The sequence below is a fragment of the Gossypium hirsutum genome, chromosome D10 (genome assembly GCF_007990345.1).
Source record: "Gossypium hirsutum isolate 1008001.06 chromosome D10, Gossypium_hirsutum_v2.1, whole genome shotgun sequence".
NCBI classification, from domain to species: Eukaryota; Viridiplantae; Streptophyta; class Magnoliopsida; order Malvales; family Malvaceae; genus Gossypium; species Gossypium hirsutum.
This window is the reverse complement of record NC_053446.1, coordinates 18,477,874-18,499,484: the sequence shown is the minus strand read 5'-3', so window position 1 is coordinate 18,499,484 and position 21,611 is coordinate 18,477,874. Positions and strand designations below refer to the sequence as shown.

The window sequence follows — 21,611 nt, the reverse complement described above, 5'->3', positions numbered from 1 at the left end:
TAATGTTGCATCAAATATTATTCCAAATTATATTACCCCTTTAATTAATAATTACAAGAAATAATATAATTTATAATTATTTTTGATGTCTATTTTACAATCTATATAAAACATTGACACTAGCTCATCACTTCTTGTGCTTCAATTAATACTAATGAACGAGATAGGGTATCATATTCTCAGTCAGTTTTTCTTATTATGAATTAAATGGACGCTAATCCTTTTGCTTTCGTGATAATAATAATTAATTAAACTTTGAGAACAACCATCATTCATTGTGCTTCCCCGAATAAGATTCTGCGTCACTTCAGCTCATATTCATCTTGCTTTGCCTTTTGTTGTTGTTAGTCCATTGAGTGTGGGTGCCTGCTTGGGAATCTAAGATCAAGACGACTGCAGGCAGCAACGGGACGTAGATATGAATCTTCGAGATCTGCAATTCGGAGATTTAAGAACCGCGTTAGCTTAACGGACAAGCCTCACCTGTCGGCTCCTCTATTATATCCCATATCATAAAACATGACAACTTAACTACTTTTACTTACATAGCTTTGGTTTCTTTTCTTCTTTAGTTAAGCGTATTGGTGACGAAATGCCGTTAAAAGGAATCCAAGATTTGCCATTTTACCTTCTTCTTCTTCTCTTCTCAACCCCCTCCGCCCTCATCCCTTCTTCTCTCAGCTTCCTACCCTTTCCCCATTGCTGAAGGTTTGTTTCTTTCACCTCTCTCTTCTTATTCTCTTTCCCATTCATTATATTCTTATAGCATTTGTATTTGCTGCAATTCCATGTCTTTTGTTCCTTGAATTCACCAACTTCTGGAAGTGGGTCTTCTTTTATCTTCCATTCTTTAGCTTTGCTCTGTTTTTTCTTTACGGTTTCCAATATGTTCCATTCTATAGTTGTTTCGGCACTATGTTCTTCAACCTCAAGTTTTCTGTGTTTTCCTTTTGAAAAGAATGAACAATAAATGATGATTTTAGAGCTTCCAATGATTATAATTTTTTTTATTAAAAAAATTCGAGTCCTTTGTCTACAATACTACCACACCTTGGAATCAAGGAATAGAATTAGCATTTCATTGAAAGACTAATTGTAGTTAAAGGTCATAAAAAGGCAGCAAAACCGCTTATGATAAACTGCCGTCACCTACTTAAAAAGCTTCACTCAATAACCTCTGATTAATTCAAAGTAAATAGCTTTGACATTGGGTTCTTTTTTGCCTATATTTTGAGCTGAAAAAGAGGACTTTGACTAACCAATGTTGTCTTTTATTGTTTAATTTTAATTTATTTTGGTAAACGCATATTTGTTCAATTGTTCTTATTATTTCTTTTCCCTGTGATGTAAGTATTGACTGGTTTTCACTATGATGGTTATATATACATTTTAAAATTTGAAAATGCCATGGTGTTACGATTTTGCATCGCTTCCTTGCTTGCTAGCTTTACAATTCATTGCTTTCGCTTTACTGAAAAAAGGATTATGCTTTTGAACCCTTTTTGGTGACGACTTCACTTTACATAACGTTATGCTTACAATTTTTTTTTTCTTTTTTAATCTCCCTAAGATATATTACCCTCTCTGCTCATCTGCTTGTTTAGTGACTCATTGATGCCTCAATATGATTGTTTTCTGTATGGAAAATGGTGATCATTCTTTTAATCTTGCTAATTCCCAGATTTCAAGTTTAGATTTCTCTCTGAAAATTTAAATCTTTTGTCTGTCATGGAAAAAAAAGCCATTGTTACTGTTAAGAAAAGAGAAGAAAAGCAAAAGGAAAGTGAAAGCGAAAGAGCAAGAGAAAGCTTTAGGCTTAATTGATGTTTTAACTAAATGCATGATGAAAATTTTGTGAGGCATTGGATCTACTTGTCGTGATCATGTATTTACTTCTTTGTGTCAGACCAATACTGCATGTGTTACATAACACAACTTCTTTCATTTCTGCCATTATTAGCAAAAGTACATTTTCTAAATTTCACATTGGTTTGCCAGGGGAATGAATGAAGACTGATGAGATGAAGCTGCCTTCCTATTTTGCTACATTTGCCTTCCTGTTTCTGTGTTTCCTTTCAGTAAACGTTGCCGACTTAGACTCAGATAAGCAAGCCCTCCTGCGATTTTCTGCCAGGGTTCCTCATGGTCGGAAACTTAACTGGAGCTCTGCTACTCCGGTATGCACTTCGTGGGTTGGCATCAACTGCACCAAGGATCAATCCCGTGTGATGGCTCTCCATCTTCCTGGTGTTGGACTACATGGTCCAATTCCAGCCAATACACTTGGAAAGTTGGATGCTCTCATGATCCTCAGCCTCCGGTTGAATAGTCTTAGCGGTAACCTTCCAACGGATGTACTCTCTCTTCCTTCTCTCCGTTACATATACCTTCAGCACAACAACTTTTCAGGTCACATTCCTCCATCTCTCCCTCCCCATTTGAATTTCCTTGATCTCTCCTTCAACTCCTTGACAGGCACCATTCCAGCCACAGTTCAAAACTTGACCAACCTCACTGGTTTAGAGCTTCAAAATAACTCCCTTACAGGACAGATCCCCAATTTCAACCTTCCAAGGCTTAAGCTTTTGAATTTGAGCTACAACAATTTAAATGGATCCATACCATCTTCCCTCCACAATTTCCCTGTTTCTTCTTTTGTAGGAAACCATATATGTGGGCATCCATTGAACCAGTGTCTTACAATCAACCCTTCTTCACCTTCTCCTTCCCCTACTCACTTACCTCCATCAGCAAAACCAGGGAACTCTCATAAGAAACTAAGTACAGGTACTATAATTGCCATATCAGTTGGGGGTTCAGCACTAGTTTTATTATTGTTTCTGTTCCTAGTGCTGTGGCGCTTAACTAGAAAGAACTTTCAAGGCAGCTTTACATCAAAAGCTAATGGTGGAAGGACCGAAAAACCGAAGGAAGATTTCGGTAGTGGGGTGCAAGAGGCAGAGAAGAACAAGCTGGTTTTCTTTGAAGGTTGCTCGTATAATTTTGATCTAGAGGATTTGTTGAGAGCTTCTGCTGAAGTGCTTGGAAAAGGAAGCTATGGTACAACCTATAAGGCCATCTTGGAAGAAGGAACAACAATGGTTGTAAAGAGATTGAAAGAAGTAGTTGCAGGGAAAAGAGAATTTGAACTACAAATGGAAAATGTGGGAAGGCTTGGTCACCACCCAAATCTTGTACCTCTCCGTGCTTATTACTATTCCAAGGACGAGAAGCTGCTGGTCTATGACTACATACCAGCTGGCAGCTTTTCCTCATTATTGCATGGTACATTTATCTGAACCATACATCACATTACAATCATGTTAATTTGATGAACAAAGTTAAATTTAGATATGTTTGAAACTTCATTGCAGGAAGCAGGGAAAGTGGACGTCCCTTACCAGACTGGGATACAAGATTAAAAATATGCTTGGGAGCAGCAAAAGGCATCACCCATCTCCATGCTTCTGGAGGTGGAAAATTCGTCCATGGGAACATCAAGTCCTCCAACGTCCTCCTCACTCAAGACTTGCATGGCTGCATTTCTGATTTCGGATTGACTTCTCTAATGAGTTCCCCAACCGTTCCTTCTAGAGCGGTAGGATACCGAGCTCCCGAGGCGATAGAAACTCGAAAGTTTACGCAAAAGAGTGATGTCTATAGTTTCGGTGTGCTTCTCCTAGAGATGCTGACAGGCAAAGCAGCAGTAGTCCAACCATCAGGGCATGAGGATGTGGTGGACCTCCCGAGGTGGGTTCAGTCAGTTGTGAGAGAGGAATGGACTGCCGAAGTGTTCGACATAGAGCTGATGAAATACAACGACATTGAAGAAGAGCTGGTGCAGATGCTTCAGATAGCAATGGCATGTGTGGCAAGGTTGCCGGACGTGAGGCCTAGCATGGAGGAAGTAACCAGGACGATTGAAGAAATCCGATCATCTGACTCTGAGAACCGGCCTTCATCAGATCAAGAAGTGGCTTAGTTATTGTGATTTGCAGGGCCTCCGTCCATTATACGTGTGATGTGATTATTTTAGGATTAGTAGAGAATGATTGACAATATGTGTATTGAGTATTGACCTCTATACCTATTCTTCAATTGCATTTATTTTTTTATTTTTATTTTTTGGTTTCCCTTTCTCCCAACTTATTATTAAGTACATGTACATATAAATATCTTGATTGAAATTATTAATAAACAACTACCACTAGCGTATATATATATTGCTTGCGGTTGCTCTATCACTCAAGTTCTCTAATATATATATATAAACAATTAAGGTAATTTCGTGTCATTCTCCAGATGAGGTTATCTCCCGCCTTTTTCTTCATTCCACTAACTCTTTCTTTCTTTCTTCTTTTTATTCACTCCAGATGTTTTCTCTCTTTTTAGTTTACAGATATATTTTGTGGGTATCTTTGTTGTTTTCACAAGTTGTGATGGACATAGGATAGCACTTATTGTTCGCTAAAACTTCACCGGCCACTAGTAGTTTTTTTGGAGAGTGGGTGACTTTTCCTCAGCTTCTTAATCTATTTCTATTTTGAGAGTATTTCAGAATAATGAATGATTTCACGAGTCGATTTAGACTCATATTGTCTTAAGTTTTATATGTTTTTTTGTTTGTTTTCCCATTATTTAATAAGTTTTCAGTTTTAGAAATTTTTGTCTGCTATTGTAGCACGTTTTTTAGTCTTATTTATGCATGTAACTGTAGTTTTACAAGTGATTTTAAGGATGATTTTATTGTTGTCCTCTCTAGTTTGGTAAATGCTTGACTCTTTTTTCGATTTTGGCTTGCCGCTTTGGACCATTCGAGGTTTATTTTTTTATCATATTAAGTGCTTGCAATCACTCGAGATATGTCATGCTTGAGTCGTGACAAGCCAATTGTCAACCTGTCATGATGTTTTATTGATGCTGAGGCTAAAGTCTTTGTTGTGTTGATAGAACTTATCATTCATTATCTCTACGACGAGTGTTTGTTATTTTTTACCCTAAATTATATAGTTCAAATAAATTAATGAATTTACTTTTTTAATTTTCTAACTATTAATTGGTTCACATATTAACAAATTGACTTTAATAGCAATATGGGTCCCATTTATTATATTTCAATTTTGTTTAAATTAATTAAATTTTTAACAATAAAATTTTGTTTATATAAGTTAAATTTGTTAACAATAATATAATTAAAATTTTATATTTATAATTTAATCTAATAAATGATTTACATGTTAAAATTCTTTTCTTTTCTTTTCTAATTGATATCTTTAATGCTCAGCCATGTTGTATTTTTATGATTTTTTTTTAATTTGCATTTTTATACCATTTATAAAAATAAATACAACTTACTATAAAAATATTTTAATATATTTTAATTAATAAATACAATCAATTCATATAATACGAAAGGTATGTGAACTAATATACTATATACAAGATATAGACACATTTATGAATGTTTTTTTATATTGTGGCAAGTGACATCTTCCATGATTGAATGAGTCTCATTTTTAATTGATGTTTATTAAAAATAAAATGTTTTATTAATTTATTACGTGAAAAATTCTTCAATTTATATTTTTTAACTGCCACACTTAGAAAATTATCCAATGTATAACCGTGAAGATCAAACTTAAAATAAATTTGATAAAATCTACTTAAAATAAATATATTTAATTTTTATAGACTTCAATTTTTTTAAAATTATAATATATCTTTTAACATATATAAAACATGCTATATATAAAATTATTTTAAATTAAATTTTATTGTATAAAATGCAGTATAAAAAAACTGGTTTTATTTATGTTTGTTATATGCCTATTATGATTAAATTAATACCTAAATATACTTTCGTTTCTAAAGTGCTAAAATACAAATAAGAAGAAACTAAAATTGGGATTTTATTATATAAATATTATTTTTGATTTTTTAAAGATTAACTCAATCATTATTATATAAATATAAAATAGACAATAATTAGTCAATTAATAAATAATTTTAAATCGCTCAATCATTGTCCAAAAAAGGTTATTGAGTTTGAAGGTGAGATCAGCTAATTACTTGAAGTAGAGTACATGTCTAACTCAAACATCTCTATTATGTTAGAATTTAATTAAAGAAATTATATTATTGAAGTGTAATTTAGTTTTTTATTTAAAAATTTAATAAAAAGAACTGATGTCACAAATTAATCAAACACTAATTCTATTAACGAAACTACTTTGATATCCTTTCATATTTAAAATAAGTTATATTATTTAAAGTTATTTTAATCTTTTATTTAAAAAATAGTAATAAGCATATGATGATATTTGAACTCATGTCAATTCCATTTATAAAATCTTAAATTTACTATTCAATCAAAGCTTTATTTTAATATTTGTATACATTTTAATTCTGTTGTGCTCACTTTATTAACATCATAAATTATATATCTATACTATTATTTAAATTTCTGGGGTTTTTTTTTGGCATAATTTAAATATTTGATTTGGTGTTACAAGTCAATCGAGCACCTTTTTAATTAAGAAAAATTACTTTGATGTCCTTTAGTATTTAAAATAAATTATATTATTTAAAAATACTTTAGTCTTTTTATTTAACCAACGCTAATTGTATTAATAAAACTGTATTTTACCACTCAACCAAATCTTTATTTTGATTCTAAAGTAGATTTTAATTTTATTATATGCACTCATTACCTCTATCAATTGTATATCTATACTATTATTTAAGTTCTTATTTGAGTTGGTGTTACAAGTCAATCGAGCACCAACTTAATTAGTGAAATTACGAAAATGCCATTTTATTATTAAAATTAATTATATTATTCGAAGATACTTTAATAAAAAAATTGTATATTGTGGGATTTAAACCTATATTATTCATGTCAATAAAACATTAATTTTATAACTGAAGTAAAGTTTTATTATATTATGATATTTACATTTTAACTGTATTATAGTAATTTATTACTTTAATCAATTGTGTATATATTCGTAATGTTACTAATTGAGTTAGTGTCAAAAGTCAACTCAATAGTAACTAATAATAACATCACGTATAGTTATAATACATTTAGTATTTTTTTAATATGAAGTATTTACTATTTAAATTTATTTACTCACAATTTAAGTTTTTTCTATTTTAATATTATACATATTCATTATTAATTAATTTTAAATTATACTGATTATTTATCTAATATTTGTATTTTAAATATTATGTTTGCGTGTGATAAGATTCCTCTTGTTTATATAAAAAACTGTTATCTCTCTCGCTCTGTTGTGAGTGCAAAATCAAGGGATTGCCGGTGGAGACGACGCGCTCGTTGAGGGCCAAGGAAGGAAGGAAGAAGAGAGAGAGAGAGATAAAAAGGAGAATCTGCTTCAAAGTTTCAAACTTTCCCGTCTCATATCTAATCCCCAATTTCTCTCTTCTGCTCTAGGTATATTTTCTTTTTTCTTTCACAACTTTCTTCTTCAATCTTTACTTTCACTGCAGTTGCTATATATTGTTCTTCATGTGATGGTTTTTTCTGATTTTGTCTTCAGGTTCCTTCCTGTCCTCTTAGGATTCTTGTGGTCTGTTCAAAGCGTCATGGCCTCGAAGCGGATTTTGAAGGAACTCAAGGATTTGCAAAAGGATCCACCCACTTCTTGCAGTGCAGGTCCCTTTTCTTTTTCTGGACATACATAAATTTTATGCCCCTCCTGATAATAACTTCATTTATACCACTTTGTCTATTTTTCTTTTCTCTGGTTTCATGTACAATACGTGTCATTTATATACCCATGAATGTATTGAATTCCATTTAGGATTATATGTATTTGGCTGTATACTTATAACCTGTGCTCAAGCAAGCTTGCTTTTGTCCATCCCCAGTGCTTATCGCTGAAATTCCGTAACCATGGATGCTGAGGGTCGGACCCTCAACATGTCGAGGTTTTGTCTCTCTGTCGAGAGCGCTGATGGGTTCACAAAGCAGGTGCGCGTCTCGGGATGCCTGAATAGGCAGGAGCCAGAGTTACTGAAGAGCGAGCACATGGTGCCATGGTTGCCGAAAAGCTAGCTAATGGCAAGGCTCGAACTCAAGACCTCTACTATATAGAAGTCCTTGAGGGAGCCAGGGTACGGCTTGGGCTAGTGACCCTCAACAATGTAGCATGGGTCCGAAGTCCCTAAGTTTTTAGTCTACAAAATTTTCGATTCGCATTCTTTAGACCTAACTTTGTCATGTGATGCTCTATTATGTCACTAACCTCGGGATGCTTGCACTTTTTTTTTTGTGATAGGACCTGTAGCTGAAGACATGTTTCATTGGCAAGCAACAATCATGGGCCCTTCCGATAGCCCTTATGCGGGAGGTGTATTTTTAGTTAGTATTCATTTTCCTCCAGATTATCCTTTCAAGCCCCCTAAGGTAGTTTGCTTCACCTGGATCGTTTTATTATCCCTTTTCTCTGTGTGTGAAATGTTGTTTGAGTGGTACGTCCTCTTTTCATGGATAATGCTGCCATCATGTTTAGGTTGCATTTAGGACCAAGGTTTTCCATCCAAACATCAATAGCAATGGGAGCATTTGTCTTGATATCCTAAAAGAACAGTGGAGTCCAGCCCTAACCATTTCCAAGGTTTGACCTTACTCCTGTTAACCTTATGGTATTTCATACACATGCAGAATCTTGGTTTTTGGCCGACTATGGCTGCACAAAAGTTTCTCTGGTGTTACTTTTAAATGATTTCAATATCCTTGGGTAAAATTACTTTCTATTGGTTATAAGTTAGACTTGCATTTTACGAGTTTGTATGCGTTTCCAACACACGAACAATCACTACAGTTACTCCCCGAGTTTAATTCTTTCTGGGAATTGAATAATTAATATCAGAAGAGAAAGACCAACCTTGATTAAATATCATTGGCAATACGCACCAACTTTAGCCACTTTAGAAGATGAACTATTATATTGTTGTTGTTACTATCCTTCTTTGCATTGGCTTCTGCCGCTGATTGGAAATAAAAGAGTTTAACTCCAATGCGAAACCAGGTTCTGCTCTCGATCTGCTCGTTGTTGACTGATCCAAACCCTGATGACCCACTTGTTCTGGAGATTGCGCACATGTATAAGACTGATCGGGCAAAGTATGAAGCTACAGCACGTGGCTGGACCCAGAAGTATGCCATGGGATGATGGTGGTTAGTGGGTAATACGTATTGGCTTTTGTACGATGCCATGTATGTGTTAAAACCTTCATATATTTTGGTTTGGGAAGGAACTTGTGATTGTGCTTAGATTTGGATTTGAATTATGTGGACATCTTATATCAAAGGTGGGTCTATGGTTGTAAGAGAGAATGCCATTCCATTCCATGTCTTTTTATAGCTTGTTATATGATGAAGCATTTCCTAAAACTTTCATGCTTATAAGTGGAGGATTATGGTTTGACTACAAAATTTTTAACAGTTAAAAATATGCCATCAGTCCTTGTGCTCCTCCAACATTTGGAATTTAGTCCCTATATTAAAATTGTTAAATTTTTTTATTAAATTCAAGTTATTATAATATCACTTTTTTAGTTACATGGTTGTTAGGTAAATTTTTTTTTTATTTCAAAATTTCACACTAATATGTTTAATAAAAAACATTTAACAGGGTCAAAATTTAAAAAATAAAAAGTATGAGATTGAATTTCAAATTTTTTAAAAAGTGCAGGGACTGATGAGTTGAGGTAAGAAACCATCATGTCAAATAATTATAACCATAAATGGACAACCCAACCCTTAGGGCAACTGAAAACAGTTGCCAAACTTTAGGTAAAACGAATCGTAATTCTTTAACCACAACCCCATAATAAGGTTGTTGATATAGCTTCAAGCTTAAGAATTTCTTTAATTAATTTTAAATTATACAGACTTGAATGGAACAACTGCATTTCAGCACTGAAAATTTCTTGTTCCACAACATTAATTATTTTACTTACGGAGCATAAATTAAAAATTAAATCTTTTATTTTTTTCAATTATTGACCCATTACTTTTTTTCCTTCCAAATTTGCTTGTATGAATGTATTTAGTAGGTAAATTTTAATTAAAAAAATACTAATTATATAAATAAAAATAACTAAATCTTGCGATAATTGTAATAAAGGATTAGTCGGAAAAAGAATATTTTAGAAATTAGTGGCATATTTTGATCTAAAATTTTTTAGTTATTCTAAAATATAAAATAGAAACTAGAAAAATTCAACCTGTTGGCAACAGCGAAAAACATGGGGGTATATGAGTAAATTGCGATGCAAAAGGCAAGGATCTAAACAGTCAGAGAACAGGTCAGTCCTTCGAAGCTTGAGCCTGCTTGACTCTATTCCTGTTTGTGTTGGAGACTTTGGGTTTCTAATCTACTACTCTGTTTCCTTCATTGATTTTTCAGAAGCTTTTCGTACCCAAAATTTTCTGCTTACTCATTCTTTATTTAATTTCTACTTCATTAGATTCCTTAAACCGCAAGGTTACTTTAATTTTCGCATCTAGTATTGGATTCTTTTTATTGTCACCAATCTAATCGGAAAATCAAGCCTTAATCTTTACAGGTAAATTAGCCGTCGCTTTGTTCTAAGTTGGTAATTGACGGGTGTTCTATTAATCTTCTTAGCTTGCATTCCTAGCTTGCTTTTCTCTTTGTTTCCATTTGTAGAGTACTTTCAGATTACTCTTTTACTTTTCTGTTTCCTTTCTTGGTATTTGTTAAAATTCTGATAATTCAAGTGAAAAAGCTATGTCTAAATGTCGTTGGAATTGTTGTTGCATTTTGACTATTTGTTCAATCGAATGAGAATTTCATTTTTGGAGGATTTTCTTTTGCTTTATTGGCAAGGATTTGAGAAAGCAAATAGCATGATTTGGTTTTGTATATCATAATTTTGGGTTTGAAAAACAGGATGGACTGTAACTTATTCAGAAATGTAAATACATACCCTTAGGGTTTTATCCAAGTATTGTTTATTAGGAAATAATACAGCTATTATGCCTTTTGAAGTTTATTGCCTGTGTGGAAGTAGTGTGGATTTACTTTTAACTTGTTTAAGATTGATTATTGTGTATAAATTGATAGTTAAAATTGTTTCTTTACCATGGACTTAAGTCTGCAATGTCTGGAATTTGATGTCTTCCCAACTTTCAGGGGTACTGATACATTGCTGCAGTTGGCGTTTTGGCATTTTTCAAATATGGGACATTGCTTCTCTAAGGTAAGTGCTCTTAGCACATTTTATTTATTTTATAGCATGCAATTTTGGTTTTCTCGCCTAATAGTTATCGTTCTGGTTCTCGGGTTTTCTGCATTTATTTATCTATCAGTGAATAACATTTTGATAGGTTTAGTAACTGTACTGCCGCAAGAACAGGGTATAATCCTTTGGTCTTTTGAGTTTTTAATGACTTAATAATATATCTGATGAGAGAATTATGTTGGCCAAGATGCAATGAATCTTTAATTAAATAAACCAAAAAATATTCTGAAACTTTTCAAAATTAAAGTTTGCTGATATTTTACGTCCATTATTGGACATGCAAATTTGTTCTGAAACATTTTTCATCCAATTTAAAATTCTCAGAGTTCTTGCATTTATTTAAAGCTGTTGAACGGTTGTCAGCATGACATTTGTTGATACAGGTCTGGGTTGTGGAGAAGTGTGGTTTACATTGTGGTGCTTACAGCCCGATATGCTGGTTCAAAAGGTGTTTTTTTTTGGCAGATTTTGGGTAGTTAAATGTCTTCCACACTTCCTACAAGACTTGAACTAGATAGTTGTATTTGCCGTCGGTCCTCCTGTACCCTTTCTCCATTCCCAACATTGTCAAGCCCATCATCTCTAGTGATGCTTCCCTCATCAGATTTTTCTTTGCTTATAAACTCAACACCCTGTTGTATTTCATCGATCAGTAGTCTCATCATCATCATTCAGCCCATTTCTACAATCATCAAAACTCACTTTTCTTTTATCATTGCTGATACACTTGCTCCTTCCAGGTTTACTATTTCATCTTCCTCCACTTGCATCCTTAGCATTTTTAGAGCTTAGAGGTTTGACAGTGTTGGGAATGGAGAAAGGACGCAGGCAGAGGAAGATGAAATAGTAAACCTAAAAGGAGCAAGTGTGTTAGCAACAGCAAAGAAAGTGATGTCCATGCGGATGTTGATGACAAGGTGGGTGATGGTGTTGGTGAGTAGGATGATGATGATGGTGATAATGTTTTAATTCTTTATTCTGTCAACATGGTGGATAGATGTGCAAGAGGAAACCATGCTGGAGACTGCATTGTTGGTGATTGGTTAAAAGGAGAGTATTGTATTAAATGCAATAGCAGCAGTGGCTAGGTTTTGGTCTGCAGCAAAAATGGCTGCCCAATTGCTTTCCATGAGGTGTGCATAACTTGGAAACTCGAATTTGATTATATGGGTAAATTCTATTGACCTTATTGTTGGTACAAGCAACAAGTGGCCAAGTTCAAACAGCTGAGAATGAAAGCTATGTTGACAAAGAAGGAATTGTCCAACTTCATATGTTTGAGAAGGGATGGTGGAAGTGAAGAGAAGCAAGAAGGTAAAATGGTGAATATGAAAGGAATGAGTGTGTCAACAATGGCAAGGGAAGTCGGTTTTGGTGATAGCGGAAATGGGCTTAAATGATGATGGTAAAAGAAACATGGGTGTTGAGTTTATAAGCATAGAAAAATCTGATGAGGGAAGCATTTTTAGAGCTCATGGGTTTGACAATTTTGGGAATAGAGTTGGTTCTGGTGATTGTGGGAATGGGCTGAATGATGATGATAAAGGACCATTCATAATATTTACGACGAAACATAGGTGTTGAGTTGATAAGCAAAGAAAAATCTAATGAGTGAATCATCTTTAGTGCTGATGGGTTTGACAATGTTGGGAATGGAGAAAGGATGCGGGAGGATATAAAAATTTCTTTGTGAAGATGATGAAATTGATGAGGATCGATAGCAAATATGGCCATCCCATTCAAGCCTTATAGGAATTGTGAAAGACACTTACATGCCCAAACTTTGTCAAAATACCATCAAAAACCCAAAAGCACCTTTCCTAGCTTCTTAACCACCATACGCAGCTCTTAGCATCACTGTGTGAACTACCCTTCTCCTCCACAACCTAGACCTATATCAACAAAAGTCATGATGACAATTGTTCGAGAGCTTTAAATAAAAAAGCTAAAAATGCAAGAACTCTGAGCTGAAGAATATGCAGATCCTACCGTTTATATGTTCTTATATAGCTACGGCATTTTGTTCCTTTTTTGGTAGTGTTTGTTGCAAACTGTTCACACTAATAATAGGCCATAATTGTTTTTTTAAATATATATACATGTGTTTGCTATATAGTTTCTCAGGTGAACTGGTTTTCTAGACCTCTTTGTTGACTAACTATCATTTATTTGTTGTAAAAGTTCTGTTTAACATTTATTTATAAAAAAGAAAACAGACATTTTACCATACTACTGATAAGTCTAATGCCTAAAGATTCTACTGTCTTGCCTTCGGGAATGGGGTTCAGTCCGAGAAAGCCATTCAATGGTTTTGTTAATGATGTTTTCTTTTAACTAACAAAGATGATGGTTTAGTCTTTACCGACTTTTTTTTGTCTCAACACTTACTGCAATCCTGCGTGGGTTATCAGTTCTACCTGGTTAAAGTTGTTTGATACCTGTGTTACTTGTAGGATAAGTCTGACGGATCTGATTCAGAACAGGCTGTTGAGTTTGTTGGTGGAAATGTGCACCGGGTTACCTCTAAAGAGGATTGGGATCAGAAGTTGTCTGAAGCAAAGAGAGATGGCAAGATTGTAAGCTTCTTATTACTTTCTACTCAGGCAAGGTAACAGGGCAGTAGAAACGATGCTAGAGGATTTCCCATCATTTCTCAAACCTCTCTTCGTTTAATTTCTATACCCTTGGGAGTAAAACTCTATCCGTTTTAATATGTTCTCACACATGAAAATTCTATGTGAATAGCTATATCTACGATGGCCGTAGCTTCTTTATGGATTCCTTTCTCCTTTAATTTGCCTTTTCCTGGAAAGACTACATGCCCTGAGTTCACTCATAAGCCTTGCATGTTTACTTGAGAATTTGTTGTTTTTATGAATCCCTTGATTTATCTAATGTCTAAAGCCCAATGATTTATCAGGTTATTGCAAACTTCAGTGCGACATGGTGTGGGCCTTGTAGAATGCTTGCACCATTTTATTGTGAACTCTCAGAGAAGCACCCTTCTCTGATGTTCTTGTTGATAGATGTTGATGAACTAACTGTAAGTATTGAAACGTCTATCTGCCACCTCCAACTTTATATATGCATGTCATGTGTGTTTCTGTATGCGTTATATTCTTTTTCATTTGTGTCTAGTGATTAAAAGAGTGGTCTGCTATATGGACTGTATCCTGACAATTTACTCTTTTGGTACTGTCAGTGGAATTGTCTTATCAACAGCTTCGCCTTGCATAAAAACCAAATTTAGCTCGATATATATGAGTGGCAGTCATTCACTCAATTATCAGTAGCAAATAGACCTGTTCATGTGGACCTGACCATCAAGCCAACCTGATCAATCAAACATGAGCCCAATTTGACCATAAAGAGCCAACGACTCACCCGAAATGGCCTAACCTAAAGTGACCAAAACCTGATATGATTCTAACCCTTGATGATCTGATCTGAACCTAAAACTGACCTGAACTAAGATCACCGAAAAATTTAAAACTTGAATTGGCACAAACTAGATTGATTCGACCCAAAGCAAACCTGATCCATCCAATGACAGGTTTAGTAGCAAATATATAGGATCCCAAGCGGGCAAGCATGCTATTAGCTTTATGTTGATAACTCGCAGGCTCGAATCAGGCAGAAAAAGTTTAGGGTTGTATAATAGTGAGCAGTGGGTCAGTCTCCACATATAGCTAGGGGAGATAAATCTATATATATGTATGTATATGCAAAAAAAGTGACATTTTAGTTTATTATTTATACTACTATCATTACTATAAAGAAGCCAAATTGATTGGTGATACAGGATTTCAGCACCTCACGGGATATTAAAGCCACTCCTACATTTTTCTTTCTTAAAGATGGGCAGCAAATAGACAAGCTTGTTGGAGCAAACAAGCCAGAGTTGCAGAAGAAGCTTACTGCTGTTCTAGATTCGGTGGGGAATCATGGGAAATGACATTTGTGAGGTTTCCAGTTTCAAAGACTTGGCAGTACCTTCTTTTGTGTCTGTGTTTGTGTTGTTGTGAGCTTTGGTTGAATGGGGTGTATTTGTAAACTGTTGTTTGTTATATAAGTGTAATATTTGCAATGCCTGGTTGCATCAACGACCCTCGTTTATCAATGACCTTGTTAAGGTTGTGCAGCTTCATTCACTCTATTTTTGAAAGTTTTTTTTTTCTTTTTCACGTCCATGTGATTTGTGATATGCTATTACTCTTCCTATTGTTCTTTTTATATTTTTGACAAGTGGCCTGGGATAGGGATTGTCTATCGATCAAATCGATGGCAAACTAAAGATTCGAACACAAGTACTTTGTAACTCCACTATAGGTGGATGTATATGGTTTTTTCTTTTTAAAAAAGAAACTATTAATATGTACGGAAATATACATTTTTATGAGGTATGATAATAAATAGCTTCATATAGATGTAGAGTAGACAGATGGGTGAAGTAGCTGTAATTAACTATTCAGATTTTCAGATTTTCAGATTTCAACATTTTATTGTAATTATCTTTTTTTAAAAAGAAAGTGATGTATGCTTTGGTGTTTTTGGTTTGTTAAAGGAAAAGTGAAGATCCCAATTAGGATGGTGTCAGAGGAGAGCCTGGATGGACCCTTTTCTGCCTTTATACTAAAAAGTGGGGCATTCGGTGGCAAGTCGCCATTCCATAGTGGAGTGTGGACCCTTAAACAAGATTCTACAGCCTCAATTTTATAACACAATGAGTCAACCTTGTTTGAATTCAATTTTATAACACAATGAGTCAACCTTGTTTGAATTAAAATACCTTAATATCCTTACTTTCCTATCACATCACTTTATTTTAATTGAAAACACTTTGGCAGAGGGCCTTCCCCTCTAATTTCTTGCGATGCCAATGCCAGCTCATTCTTTCTTTTCAGCACAATTCAAATGTATTTCAATTCTAATGGAAGAATAAAAGTGATTCTCATGTCATGAACTATTGACCATTAGAGGTTTACATAATAGGACCACCCTTTTTCTTATATTTCTTTTACATGCAAGTTACAACAACCCCACTTGGATTATAACACATATTATCAGAGTGAATATGTAAAGCAGATTATACTAATTATAAGTGAAATGAATGCCACAACAAAACTCAATATTCCTATATTCCATTCCATGCCATGCTCAAGTCATGCAACAATCACTTGTGCACTTCTCATCTCAACGCCCTTTAGGGTTCATGATCTGTGAGAAAACAGCACTAGGTGTCAAACCCTCTGAGTCTTCACTAGCCAGGCTGCGACCACCGATGCTCATGCTCATCCCGCTGCTCCTAGAATCAGTTATGTTACCATCAAACCCCAGGGATGCATTCGGATCTTTCTTCCCTTTACAGGTTCCTTCATAGCTCCCCTCCTCCATGTCCATTTCACCAATTCCCTTCCCACTCTCTTCTGCACTCTCCTGCAGCTGCAAGGCAAACTCAAGGTTCCACAGCACATCACCCATAGATGGTCTCTCGATTCCCTCATCAGCCACGCACTTCATTGCTGTCTCGGCAAACTTTTTGAAACATTCCGGTGTTATCTTCCCTTTCAGATAAGGATCCATAATCTGATCTAGGATGCCTTTCTTGTGACAATGTGCAGCCCACTCTGCAAGGCTCACTTGCTCCTTCGGCAGTGTAGGATTCAATGCTGGACGTGCACACAGGATCTCAAAGAGGACAACCCCGAAAGAGTAAACATCAGACTTATCAGTTAGCTGCTGCCGTCTGAAATACTCGGGATCCAAATAGCCAAAGCTACCCTTCACGACAGTGCTCACATGAGTATGATCCAATGTGGGGCCAGTTTTTGATAATCCAAAATCAGAAACTTTTGCCACCCACTTCTCATCCAGAAGAATGTTTGTTGTCTTCACATCCCGGTGAATGATAGTGTGCTTGGCACCAGTGTGGAGATAGTGCAAACCGCGAGCAGCCCCAATGCATATTTCCAGCCTTTGCTTCCAAGGAAGAGGTGGCTTTTTTGTTTTGTATAGATGTTCACGCAATGTTCCATGAGCCATATAATCATAAACTAGGATCATTTCACAATTCTCTTCACAGTAACCAATCAACGAAACAAGGTGGCGGTGTCGAAGTTTTGAAAGCATTTCAATCTCAGTCTGGAACTCATGCACACCTTGCTCAGATAGCGGATTGCCACGCTTGATTGCAACTTTAGTTGTCCCGCCATCAATTTCTCCTTTGTAAACTTTGCCAAAACCTCCCACCCCAAGGACTAAAGCCTCATCAAAGTTGTTTGTGGCAGACTTGATCTCGGCAAATGAGAAATGGCGGCAAAGGTTTGAAGGGAGGGATGAACCATAGCTCCCTGTAGTATTTGTCTTTGCTGAACCTGCAGAGTGTGAATTTCCGTACAATGAAAGAGGAAGCCATCCTGATGGACCATCACTCGGGCTCATATAATTTCCATGCCTTCGATGACGTGATGCAGTAACAACACAGAAACCAATAACAAGAGCTAGAACCAGTCCACCACTGACCCCCCCAGCGATAATTGCTTTCTGGTTCTTCAAATGACCTTGGCTAGATGGCAAAGCCAATGATGGATTAACTACATTCTGTTTTGGACCAGGGGTTGGATTGGGCCCTGCTAGATTGCTTTTTGGGTCACTTATCTTGAATATCTCCACACCATTTAAGAGTGCATCATAATACTGGGGCTTGCTACTTGGGTCTGGATGCAATGCAAGCCATAGATCCTGCTGTGAATTCCCTCCAGGAACGATGACCACATAATCCCTAAACACAGGAACATCAACTGCATCTGCCAGCGCAATCACATCAACGCCTTGCTCGGCAGTTTGATTGTTAAGGAAGACATCAAACACTCTCTGATTAACCTTAGTAATGTTATCCGTAAACTCACAGAAATGTAGCCTAACCAAGTAAGAGAATCCAGAGTCAACACTGAACAACCAGGTTAAATTATAATTATAGTTCACTTGAGCATTTGGCCCCATGGATCTAGCAGTGGTGTACACATCTTGTGGTGCAATATACCTCGGCATGGTACCATAATCGATTGTCACATTCGGATCCGCAGCTCCTGAAACTCCATGTGCAGCCCCAAAAAGGTAGGGCTGGTCATCATACCAAGACCTAAACAGACCTGTATCACCAGAAGGCGAGATATCGTTTCCACCCACATTCAGCCGGTAAATATTCTCGAGAGTTGTGCTGTTATCGATAGTGAACTGTGAGTTCTGCCCCACAATCGTTATCCCATCGGTGTTACTATAAATATCAGGCATTGACAAAACCTCAATCCCATTGACAAACGCATACGCATTGGAAGGGGTCGAACCGAGACTAAATGTCAAGTTCAAGCGGTCACCATCTACATTGATGGAATACTCCTTAACAATAAAGGCGTAATTCATAGCTTCACTTGTTTGAGCAGCACTGAAATTCTTAAGAAGAGTATAAGAACCAGATGTGACGGAAAACAAAGCATTGCTCGAATTCCGGTCATCATATGAATTAGCATAGAAATACAACCTAACAAATTTCCGACCGGCTACGACCGGGAAACTATAGGTAAAGTTAGAGCGGAAAACCCGGGCGGTCAAGTAAGGAACTTCGGGGACCGCGGGATCTTGCGTGGCAGCTCGGGAAATGACGGAATTCCCAGTTCCGACCAGAAACTTGGACCCAAAATCCGGGGTCCATTTCCGATTATCGTTGTCGGTAAGCTCTGATTTTTCGCCGCAATTTAGGAGGATTTTCTCAGTTGGTACATAATCAGCAGCTAAGACAAGTTGAAACAACAGCAACAGCAAGGACACAAAAATTATAACAGACATCGGAAAGGAGGGATCAACTGAGTTCCTCATGAGTTCATAATGCGGGATCCGAGACAGAAAAAGAAAAGACTTAATATTTGAGCAGCAATGAAAAAATGAATGCAAGCCCAGAATTCCTTAGCTAAAAGAGCGTAAAGATTTGAGATCCAAGGGACAAGCTAGCAACCTCAAAAAGGCAAACCCCCCCCCCCAAAAAAAAAAAGAGTTGGTCGTCAAATACCGTGTAAATGAAGAGAGTTTCAAGCCATTTTACCTTTTTTGGAAGCCGAAGAAAGAAAGAAACTGAGTGAGTGAAATGGGAGAAGATGGTAAGGAATAGATATTAGGTCGTATTTTGTTTAATAATTGGAGAAAGAAAGATAGTAGGTGAGTGAACCAACATTTTGAGTTATGGTGTGTATCTGAAATGGGAAGTTCGTAGTGCTACAACCTACAGCTAGGCAGCTGGCGGAGGTGATGAAAACACATGTGGAAAGGACAAGAACAGCCTTGAACGCGTTTAAATATTACAGATGAGGGTTTGAAGATCGGATGAGAGTGAGATAAGATCAGATACATTGATTGATTGAGTTTTTCTGTAAGGCGCTCTTTTCTACAGTTTTTCCCTTTCCGTTGCCAACTTGTTTGTATGTGCATAGATCATGCACCTCAGCTGTGATCCATTTGCATTTTCATTGCAATTAATGCTTTTTTTTTTTTTGGTGAGACATTATTCATGCGTTATATTTAATTTTTCCCATGTACTTTGTAAGATTATCATTAATAATAGTATTACCGAAATTTCCTTTCAAAAAATATTATTATTGAAATTTTATAATTCAAAGAAATATAGAATCAACAAGAGGTAAGAACAAAAAAAAATAAAAAATGATTCAACTTTCACATTAGCATTTAATAAGCTTGTACATGCCTTCTATTTATAGAGCTTCAAAAATAATAAGTTACAAAATATTAAGGACCAATATTAAGCTACTCTATAAGTAATTTAGGGGTTATAAAATAATAAATTTAGGGGTTATGGACATTCATTTTTTAAGGGTTACAATAGGATAAATTTGGGGGTATGGACATCCATTTAGCATTAGATTTACAACACTCCCCCTTGAATGTCCATCAATGAAATGTGTCTCATTAAAACCTTATTAGGAAAAACTCTATGGGATAAAAACTTAATGAAGGAAAAAGAGTGCACAATCTCCTATTACAAGTTGTCTCATTAAAAACCTTTACCAAGAAAACCTAGTGGGACAAAACCTTAGTTAAAAGGAAAGAGTACAACAGTGTTTTAGACTCCCCCTAATGGCAACATCACATTACATATTTGAGTCGACACATTCAATCTTGTATACTAGTCTTTTAAACATTGTGATTGGCAATGTCTTTGATGTAACCACCCTTTAATTGAGCTATACATGTTATATTATCTTCGTATAAGATAGTTGACATCTTTTCCTGTAAAGACAGATTGCATATCTTCTAAATATGCTGGGTCAATAACCTTAGCCAAACACATTCTCAGCTTGCCTCATGCATTGCAATTATTTTTGTATGATTTGAAGAGACAATAGTTAATGTCTTCTTTATTGAACGTGATAATATGACAATACCTCCACATGTAAATAAATATCCCATTTGAGATCGACTTTTATGTGGATCCAATAAATATCCAATATCAGCATAACCGACTAATAAGGATTTTGAATCATTTGAATAAAATAATCTCATATCCATGGTCCTTCTGAGATATCTGAATACATGTTTAATTCCATACAAATTTCTACGTGTTGGAGAAGAACTAAATCTTGCTAACAAGTTTACAATGAAAGCTATATCAAGTCTTATATTATTTGCAACATACATCAATGCCTCTATGGCACTTAGATATGGTACTTCAGGACTAAGAAACTTTTCATCATTCTCACAAGGAATAAATTGATCTTTATTCACATCTAATGATCGTACAACCATTGAGATACTCATTAGATGTGCTTTATCCATGTAAAATTTATTTAAGATCTTTTTCATGTAAGTTGATTGATGGACATGAATTCTATCTTTTAAATGTTCGATTTGCAGGCCAAGACAAACAATTGTTTTTCCAAGATATTTCATCTCAAATTCTTTTTTTAAACAATTTACTGCACTTTGAAGCTCTTTAGGAGTTCCAATAATATTTATATCATCAACATAAACAGAAGTGATCAAAAAAACTGATCTAGACCTTTTTATAAAAACACATGAACAAATTGGATTATTTTTTATCGAGCAATTTTTCTGGAGAACTCTATATCCATCTGAGATTTTAAATCCTTCGGGGATTTTCATATAAATTTCACTACCAGACTAATAAGATATCTAAACGTGATTGTATGTACCACATGAGAGTATGTCTCTTACTAATTAATGTCTTTAAGAAAATCCTTGTACTACAAGTCGTGTTTTATATCTTATGACTTCATTTTTCTCAT

The 21,611-nt window shown here is 35.4% G+C and overlaps 4 protein-coding genes across 9 annotated transcripts; 3 read left to right on the top strand and 1 right to left on the bottom strand.

The window, feature by feature from the left end:
* Nucleotides 1-309: 309 nt before the first annotated feature.
* Nucleotides 310-4,121, top strand: LOC107914509 (probable inactive receptor kinase At5g58300). Of its 4 annotated transcripts, XM_041102157.1 has the most exons (4): nucleotides 723-824; nucleotides 1,999-2,787; nucleotides 2,884-3,285; nucleotides 3,375-4,121. In XM_041102157.1, the coding sequence occupies exons 2-4, from the start codon at nucleotides 2,007-2,009 to the stop codon at nucleotides 3,980-3,982; spliced, it is 1,791 nt and encodes a 596-aa protein (XP_040958091.1). In that variant the 5' UTR covers nucleotides 723-824; nucleotides 1,999-2,006; the 3' UTR covers nucleotides 3,983-4,121. The 4 variants fall into 4 exon arrangements, with proteins under 4 accessions (XP_016698935.1, XP_040958091.1, XP_016698936.1 ...); XM_016843446.2 differs by lacking the exon at nucleotides 723-824 and adding an exon at nucleotides 310-708 and having other exon boundaries at nucleotides 1,999-3,285; XM_016843447.2 differs by having other exon boundaries at nucleotides 767-824; nucleotides 1,999-3,285.
* Nucleotides 4,122-7,218: 3,097 nt separating this feature from the next.
* Nucleotides 7,219-9,421, top strand: LOC107914507 (ubiquitin-conjugating enzyme E2-17 kDa). Of its 2 annotated transcripts, none has more exons than XM_016843444.2 (5): nucleotides 7,219-7,456; nucleotides 7,563-7,678; nucleotides 8,304-8,431; nucleotides 8,538-8,642; nucleotides 9,057-9,421. In XM_016843444.2, the coding sequence occupies exons 2-5, from the start codon at nucleotides 7,609-7,611 to the stop codon at nucleotides 9,198-9,200; spliced, it is 447 nt and encodes a 148-aa protein (XP_016698933.2). In that variant the 5' UTR covers nucleotides 7,219-7,456; nucleotides 7,563-7,608; the 3' UTR covers nucleotides 9,201-9,421. The 2 variants fall into 2 exon arrangements, with proteins under 2 accessions (XP_016698933.2, XP_016698934.2); XM_016843445.2 differs by lacking the exon at nucleotides 7,219-7,456 and adding an exon at nucleotides 7,894-8,139 and having other exon boundaries at nucleotides 7,561-7,678.
* Nucleotides 9,422-9,933: 512 nt separating this feature from the next.
* LOC107914506 (thioredoxin H9) lies at nucleotides 9,934-15,445 on the top strand. Of its 2 annotated transcripts, none has more exons than XM_016843441.2 (5): nucleotides 9,934-10,338; nucleotides 11,190-11,256; nucleotides 13,752-13,874; nucleotides 14,219-14,341; nucleotides 15,101-15,445. In XM_016843441.2, the coding sequence occupies exons 1-5, from the start codon at nucleotides 10,289-10,291 to the stop codon at nucleotides 15,251-15,253; spliced, it is 516 nt and encodes a 171-aa protein (XP_016698930.1). In that variant the 5' UTR covers nucleotides 9,934-10,288; the 3' UTR covers nucleotides 15,254-15,445. The 2 variants fall into 2 exon arrangements, with proteins under 2 accessions (XP_016698930.1, XP_016698932.1); XM_016843443.2 differs by lacking the exon at nucleotides 9,934-10,338 and adding an exon at nucleotides 10,346-10,599.
* Nucleotides 15,446-16,229: 784 nt separating this feature from the next.
* On the bottom strand, nucleotides 16,230-19,755 carry LOC107914505 (receptor-like protein kinase FERONIA). The gene has a single exon (XM_016843440.2). The coding sequence runs from the start codon at nucleotides 19,171-19,173 to the stop codon at nucleotides 16,492-16,494; it is 2,682 nt and encodes an 893-aa protein (XP_016698929.2). The 5' UTR covers nucleotides 19,174-19,755; the 3' UTR covers nucleotides 16,230-16,491.
* Nucleotides 19,756-21,611: the final 1,856 nt, after the last annotated feature.